Source organism: Typha latifolia, chromosome 11 (genome assembly GCF_019914945.1).
Source record: "Typha latifolia isolate L0001 chromosome 11, TyphaL0001v2, whole genome shotgun sequence".
NCBI lineage: Eukaryota > Viridiplantae > Streptophyta > Magnoliopsida > Poales > Typhaceae > Typha > Typha latifolia.
This window is the reverse complement of record NC_133096.1, coordinates 8,957,996-8,965,897: the sequence shown is the minus strand read 5'-3', so window position 1 is coordinate 8,965,897 and position 7,902 is coordinate 8,957,996. Positions and strand designations below refer to the sequence as shown.

Here is a 7,902-nt window from a genome sequence, read left to right as displayed (position 1 = left end):
TCATTTCTGCCAACCTTGTGGGCTGCCAGCCCACTAAGGCTCCTCTTGCTTATTGGGTTAGGCTCAAGCCTAATCCAATACCAACAGCCTAGTCCATTTGGGGTCATTTCAACCATATAACTCCGTTTATCCCCAAATTTCAACCATATAACTCCGTTTATCTATTTTTACCTGATTTATTAACCTAACCACTCCCATAAGGACAAATTATTATCACTAAATTAGTATAAATTTTAGGATGAAATAGAACTCACCCTAGGGACCCTTGACTCATGTATACGCTTAAACATAAATTCTCTAATAAGATAATTAATTTTATTAGTTCACCAATCTTACGTATGGCTTTACTTGCGTAAGCGTAAATTAAAGCGAAAAAGCACCAATAAGCCGCAATTTTCCTTATGAAAGAAAACAAAGTAAAAAAGCAACAATAAGAAAGAGGAACCTTCTACTCCTCCCCTCGTGCACCCCTCCAGTTCACGGAATCAGCTGAGAAAACTTGCGCCCAAGAAAAGGACAAGAGGAGAAGAGAGAAAACTTACGCCCAAGAAAAGGAGAAGAGGAGAAGTGTAATAATTAAAAATAAAATAAAATAAATAAATAGATAAATAAATAAAGATAAATGATAAGGATAGAGAAGGGGAGAGAAGTGTAACCGAAAATAAAATAAAATAAATAAATAGATAAATAAAGATAAACATTAATAATGATAAGGATAGAGAAGGGGAGAGAAGTATAATAACCGAAAATAAAATAAAATATATAAATAGATAAATAAAGATAAACATTAATAATGATAAGGATGGAGAAGGGAAGAGAAGTGTAATAACCGAAAATAAAATAAAATAAAATAAATAAATAGATAAATAAAGATAAACATAAGGATGATAATCCTTATTAGAATCTTATTAGGAAAAATATATATATATATATACTAGACCAAAAGAAAAAAAAAATTATATAAAAAAAAACCTAAAGAGAAGGGTAAGAAAAAACGGTCTGCTACGGTTTTTTCAGAAATTATATATATATATATATACTGTTTAATCAGAAATTATTTGGATAAGCGTGAGAGGCAAGTTTTCTCATTCATATTTTATTTTATTAATACAGAAAAATTAGTTAATTTATTATTTTAGTTAGATTATTGTTTTTTTTTATAATTAAAATCTTTGATAATAAATTTTGAGAAGGCATGCAAAACAGCCAAGAACCCACGGGAGGAAAGCGAATTCCTCCAAAATTAGGTGATTAAAAAAAAACCCTAAGCATCAGAGCCTGCTACCGCGTATTTCTTCTTCTCCTTTTTTCTTCTTCCTCTTCGGCCACCCTCTCCACCTCCATTAATCCCCCTATCCCTCTTTCTTTTTCTTCCCCTTTAATTACCTCGGACTCGTGCCCCTCTTTCTTTCTCTTCCCTTTGCTTACCTTCTCGGACTCGTGTTGCGCTGCCGACAATGTTGGGCTTGTGCTTGCGCCGCCGCCTCGTGTCGCACCGCCGGCATCGTATCCCTTGGGACTTCCCTCTCCCCCTCTATCTCCTCCCTCAGAAGGGGATAGTAAGGGAGGGTGGGGTTGTTTAAGCCCCACACCCCCCCACTGAGCCCCTCGATCAGATCGTAGCCCACTGAGCCCTTGTGGGCTGCAATCCAGACCGCAGCTCACTAGGCTTGGGTTGGGTGGGCTACAGACCGCAGCCCACCAACCAAGCCTTTGGTGGGCTATGGTTGGACCCCCCAGCCCATTTCTGCCAACCTTTGGGTTGCGAGCCCACTAAGGCCCCTCAAGCCTAACCCAATACCCCTAGCCTAGCCCTTTGTGTCATTTGCATCCTATAACTCTTATTCTCCTAAGGATGACCATAGACAACCGGTCACATGTAGTGTCGCCATGCATGTGTAGGTGGCATTACCGCTAGATGTGTATATATCCCCTCGATGTATGAGATGATGGATGGTTATATTTTTCTTGAGATTATTTATCTTGTGTGGTGAATAACTCGGTGAGCTATGATAAATATGATTAATGCCTTAGTGGCATGAGATAACTAAACTATTCTTTTATTGCTGTACATAACATGTAAACACTATGATTGAGATTTATATGAATAAAAAATTGTCGTAAACTTTATATCTATGTGGACTTATCTTCATATGTTTAGGAATTGGCATGTTCCAGTATAGTGACATATAGTCCTTATTGATTGCATTGATTTAGTAACTCATAGTTAGTCAAGCGTATTATTATTGTTAGCATGGATTGGATATTCACCTGTGATTTTATTGTTATAGATTGTATGGATCCTACTCGCTGAGCTGTGTGCTCACCACCTCTTGGTGACATTATTTTAGAGCTAGGAGACGCAGGTGCAGGTAGCGATGAGTAGCTGTCTTTTTATTTCAGTATGTTTATTAGTTGTATTGAGCCTCTGCGAAGGCGTTATGATTGACGTTGTATTTTTGACCTTAGAATTATATTTTGGATGTGTATCTTGAAGGCTTATTGTGGCCTATGAAACTTGTATCCGGACTTTCATAGTTGAATTTATTTATGGTATGAACTTGTGCTGTTATGTGTCTTGTGAAATCATATTACTGACAGATCACCGCGGTGTATTTAGAGGTTTGGGTGTTTCACTACTTTAGAGAAAAAACTATGAAAGCCTTTGTCGAAATTTCTATTTATTTTATATATCCACGACTTGAGTATGTCTTTTATACATAGAAATGACTGAATTTAGATGGCTTTGTGGTTCAAACTGGAGATCCCGAGGGATCTGAGAGGGGTTTTGTTGTTTGTACAGTGCCTCTGCAAATCATGATCACCGGAGGTAAGACGTTTCAAGTGCTTTATTGGCAAATTCTTACCATATGTTCATCACCATGGCCCTTGCAATGTACTTATAATATCAAGTAGTTGCCATATTAGGACTCGTGATATCTCGGGATTGTCAGGATAATAAGGCGATTAGAGGATTCTTAATATTAAAAGGTTTTTGACGACATTCCAGGACGATTTCTCTGCATGACCATTGATCCAAGGTTCGTGTCACTACGCCTTTCCCATTCTATGCTGCAGGAACTCGGTCAATGCAAAGCTCAAACTCGGCTTCTCTTCAATGCATTTGGAACAATGGCTATGGCTAGAGATGGCTAATGCAGTACTGTTTGGTTATGTAGCTGAGAACGAGGATTATTTTATTTAGCAGATGCCATCGAATCGATTCAGGTTGTTTCAGTTCATTTTTTCTTCGTTGTGTGTAATTGCGATGCTATATCTACAGGAATTGTTCAAATTTATTTCAATAGGTTTTAAGTATGGAGCCATTTTTCTAGAAGAGAGATTAATAATAGGTTGGAGACTTTGTAGTGGCATGCAGGTATGCCCTCATCGGACAATCCTAGCAGTCCATCGCCATCGCAACGTTCCACGTTCGAATGGAACACCGTCCTCCGTCGCTCCCCGCCCCTCCTGGCCCTCTCCCTCTACGCCCGCTCCATGCTCCCCTCCGGTTTTCAGCCCAACAAGTTCACCTTCACCTTCCTCCTCCGCGCTGCCAAATACTTCCCCGAGAACGTCCCCATCCTCCACTCCCACCTCACTAAGCTTTGCTTCCTCCATGACCCCTTCCTCCGCTCCGCTCTCATCTCTGCCTACGCCTCCATCTCCCGCCTCTCCCCCGCCGTTAAGATCTTCCACTTTTACCCTCACGACGATGTCGTCCTCCAGACCACTCTCCTCTCCGCTTTGGCGCACTGCGGCCGCTTCGAGGAAGCCCGCAAGCTGTTCGACGAAATGCCAAATCCAAATCCGATCACATGGGCCGCTCTAATCACCGCGTATTCCCACGCCGGGCGGGAAGCCGACGCCCTCGCGACCTTCGTCCGCGCCCGACTTGCAGGCGCCGCCACCACCGAGGCTGGGCTTGTCTCCGTGCTCTCCTCCGCAGCGCGGCTCGGGGCGCTCGCCGACGGCGAGCGCGTGCATTGCAACGCCGTCGTCGTGTTTCCTCTTACGTCAACCCTTGGCACTGCGCTGCTCACAATGTACTCTAAGTGCGGGCGCGTAAATTCGGCTCGGCGAGTGTTCGACGAAATGCCTCACAGGGATCAGCCGGCATGGACGGCTATGCTCACGGCTCTCGCGGCGCATGGGAATGGAACGGAGGCGCTGCGGCTGTTTGGCGATATGTTGAGACATGGGCTGGCGCCTGACCACGTGACATACATCGGGGTGCTGCATGCCTGCAGCCATGCAGGGCTCGTCGACGAAGCACGTGAAATCTTCCACCGAATGAGAACGGTGGATGGAATCGAGCCAAGAAGAGAGCATTACGGGTGCATGGTCGACGTGCTCGCGCGAGCAAAGGAGGTGGAAGAGGCGTGGGAGATGGTTTTGTCAATGCCGATGGAGCCAGACGAAAGAGTGCTCAAGAGCCTGCTGAGTGCGAGCTGTGAGCACGGTTTCGTGGACTGTGCGGAGTGGACGGCGGAGAGGCTGGTAAGGATGGATGCCGGGCATGCGCCGGCATACGTGATGCTGTCGAACATGTATGCAGGAATGGGGAGGTGGGAGGACAGCGCCAGGGTCAGGAAGTTGATGAGAGTACGCGGAGTACCTAAATCACCGGGTTGCAGTGCAGTCGGCTCTACCGTAAAGTCTCAATAATTCACCGGCACGGTAAGTATTAATTTTTAACGACTCATTCTATGCTAAGAATGATATCTTAGTATGAGCTAAGAGACAACTCATGATAAGATTAGGTATTAGATGTAAGCTTTTGCCTTTGTTTCTGTACCATATAGGTGTTTTATCTTCGTCCTATACAACCATTATTTTGCTATTCAACAATTCAATCTTGAGTTCTAGTAGTACAATTAACTATGTGGATCATAGTAAAGATCTTGGATAGATTCTGTCAGGCCAAACAGGTAGTCTGAAAGATATATTAGTTATTGCCATTCTTGACAAATTTTCGACAGACAGTGTCATGGATAGCATGTCACTAGAATTTTTTTGGGAACAAGCAATGCTCTGAAAAGAAATCTCTAAGTTTGAGGCCTGCCTTATACTCATTTGTAGATTCTTTTTGCAAGAGATCTTTCTATAGATTGCAGATTAATTGTTTATAAGTGCATCCGTGCAATCTACTTTGAAAGAAATAATTTTTTCTTGAAGCCTTTCTCCTTTTCTTTTCTTTAATAGAACTTGGTAAGCCCCAGTATTTCATTATCAATTTCGTCCTTGCATTGGATGACAGGCATAACTGTTGCAGTTGGATCATGAAAATCATATATTTTAGGAAGAAAAAAGAATGGATTTGTGCATTTGATTGAACTATTAAAATCATATCTCTTTGTAAATTCTGGTTACACACATTATAAAATTAATATTAATTAATAACTCTTACATTGAGTCTCTGAATCGGACTTCTTTTTATTTTTTTATTAAAGAAAAGAATTTGATATATCCACGGATGCTGTTACTATGTTAGTGGGGAACTAGAGTTCACGTAGGGAGGCCACTCGGAACTTCATTATCTATAGATATTTTTATATATATAAGAAGAGAGATTTGTAATATGGATCTAAAATTCCATTATAATTTTGAAGTCAAAGAGACCATGACCAGATCCGATCCTAATTTTTTTTGTAGATTAATCAATCAATGACAGCAGTAACACGAACACCATCTATGGCATCATGTTCTTAAAATTATGTTAACTTAAAAAATTAAGGAGTCAATCTTAATCACATCTAAACTACTGCAATTTACAATAAAAATCTAGCTGTGATAGATTCTAACCACACCAACCAGGTGTTAGCTTCCTAGAAAGATCTGAATTAGAAAGAAACAAAAAGTTACACTAAGAATCCTTGAGCTATTCCATTTCTACATGTAATTACTCTACCTTTGTTGTTTTCTTTTTTTTTTCTTCTTTCTTTACACTTTGACCTCCTAAATTATAGAAATCTCTTGCCTTCCAATAATATTCACAAAAATAAAATAAAATTTTAACTTTACTCTCTTTTTTCCTTCTAAATTTAGAAAAAGAAATGGTATCATGTGACATTCATATCTCATTTTTTAATAAAAAAATAATATTTTAAAATTTTCTATAGTTAAAAGAGTTAACGAATAGCGAAAATAAATAAAAAGATCTATATAGAAATAAACAAGAGATGAGCCACTTGCTTTTGGATTCGGATCCTAGCCTTTTGGATTAGGTTTGTGGTCTTAGAGGAGACTTAGAAGCAGATCTTGGTCACCTATAGAAACGAGTTTGCGTCTTAAATGGACTCAGTCAAAGTTAAAAAAAAAAAGAAGCTATGCCAATATGCCATCACGCTGCATGTAGATGCAGATCCGATGGTCTTTATGATGGATAGTTATCTAACCTACTTATCTCTTATACTAAGTTAATCGGTGTTAGATAACAAAAACCCGGATAAGAATAAATGTTATCAGATCTGGATCCGGTTACACTGTCAACTTTTCTTCCCTCCACTCTCTTGTGTCTGACCATCTCCACCGACTCGACCACAGAGACGACGCGTCTTCTAACACCTCACCCTTACCATTAATTTATTAACAATAAAAACAAATTAATTTCTAAATATAATAATAGAAATTAATAAATCAAAAAAAAAAAAAAACCACCTTCCTTCCCTTTACCCACAATAAACTCCCCACCCCTCCTCCCCCTCCTCTCTCTTCCTATTACAAACCGCCGATTTCTTCCCCGCGAAACGAAATGGGCGGTAAGCTCCTCCAAGGTGAGCAGCTAAAGCAACTCCGCGACATCTTCCGCCGGTTCGACATGGACAGCGACGGCAGCCTCACCCAGCTCGAGCTCGCCGCGCTCCTCCGGTCCCTCGGGCTGAAGCCCACTGGCGACCAGATCCACGCCCTCCTCACCAGCATGGACGCCAACGGAAACGGCGCCGTCGAGTTTGAGGAGCTCGCCGTCGCGATCGCGCCGCTGATGACCCAGCAAACCCTAGTAGACCAGGCGCAGCTCCTCGAGGTGTTCCGGTCGTTCGACCGGGACGGGAACGGGTACATCTCTGCGGCGGAGCTGGCGAGGTCGATGGCCAAGATGGGCCAGCCGTTGACCTTCTGCGAGCTGACGCAGATGATGCGGGAGGCGGACACGGACGGGGACGGGGTCATTAGCTTCTCCGAGTTCGCCACCGTCATGGCGAAGTCGGCGCTAGATTTCCTGGGGCTCGCCGTATCATAGGAGTCGACCAGAAGGGATCGTGATAGAAAATTTGGATGTGTACAGGTTGGGATGGCGCGCAATGAGATCGGCATCAACGAGGAGTCGTTTTAATCCGCGGGTTCTTTCTCTCTCTATCTCCCGTGATACATCTCCGAATTGTAATTAACTTTGATGTGATCTCGTAATTGGCATTCGTTTTTCTTTGGTTTAATTCTCTTTATTCTTGCTGATTATTTGGTAAAATGTTTTGATTTCTTTCTTGTTTCTTGTGGGTGTGTTTATTTTCTATTACAAGTTTTGGTGTTGACTTGGAAGAAAGAAATAAATAAACGAGCAGGAACAAGCAAGACCGTGTTCATTAGCTTGTTGGATGTCTCTAGTCCTTGTAACAGCCCACATGATTTTTGGGTCATAGATGGGCTAATTGGATGTTATCGATGGAAGAATTCAATATTAGTCGCTGACCGGATCAAACACTAGTTATTCTGCCCTTTTGATTGAACTGTAAATATAAACATAGTTAATATAGAGAATAAAATAACTTAGATGATCATACTTTTATTAATTAATTATGTATTTAAAGAAAAAGTTTATAGTGATTTAGCGATACAAAATAAAAGTCGAGAGGGTTAAATAATTTTTATTTAAACTGCTAATAATTTCAAATTACAATTGCA

At 41.3% G+C, this 7,902-nt stretch overlaps 2 protein-coding genes across 4 annotated transcripts; both read left to right on the top strand.

Annotated features, from left to right (window-relative positions):
• The first annotated feature begins 2,734 nt into the window (after positions 1-2,734).
• On the top strand, positions 2,735-4,972 carry LOC140797885 (putative pentatricopeptide repeat-containing protein At5g40405). Of its 3 annotated transcripts, none has more exons than XM_073151573.1 (3): positions 2,735-2,830; positions 3,011-3,228; positions 3,370-4,972. In XM_073151573.1, the coding sequence occupies exon 3, from the start codon at positions 3,382-3,384 to the stop codon at positions 4,666-4,668; it is 1,287 nt and encodes a 428-aa protein (XP_073007674.1). In that variant the 5' UTR covers positions 2,735-2,830; positions 3,011-3,228; positions 3,370-3,381; the 3' UTR covers positions 4,669-4,972. The 3 variants fall into 3 exon arrangements, with proteins under 3 accessions (XP_073007674.1, XP_073007675.1, XP_073007676.1); XM_073151574.1 differs by having other exon boundaries at positions 2,744-2,830; positions 3,079-3,228; XM_073151575.1 differs by lacking the exon at positions 2,735-2,830 and having other exon boundaries at positions 2,902-3,228; positions 3,380-4,972.
• Positions 4,973-6,669: 1,697 nt separating this feature from the next.
• LOC140797308 (probable calcium-binding protein CML14) lies at positions 6,670-7,572 on the top strand. The gene has a single exon (XM_073150649.1). It carries the CDS (start codon positions 6,755-6,757, stop codon positions 7,241-7,243), a length of 489 nt encoding a protein of 162 aa, XP_073006750.1. The 5' UTR covers positions 6,670-6,754; the 3' UTR covers positions 7,244-7,572.
• The last annotated feature ends 330 nt before the right edge of the window (positions 7,573-7,902 follow it).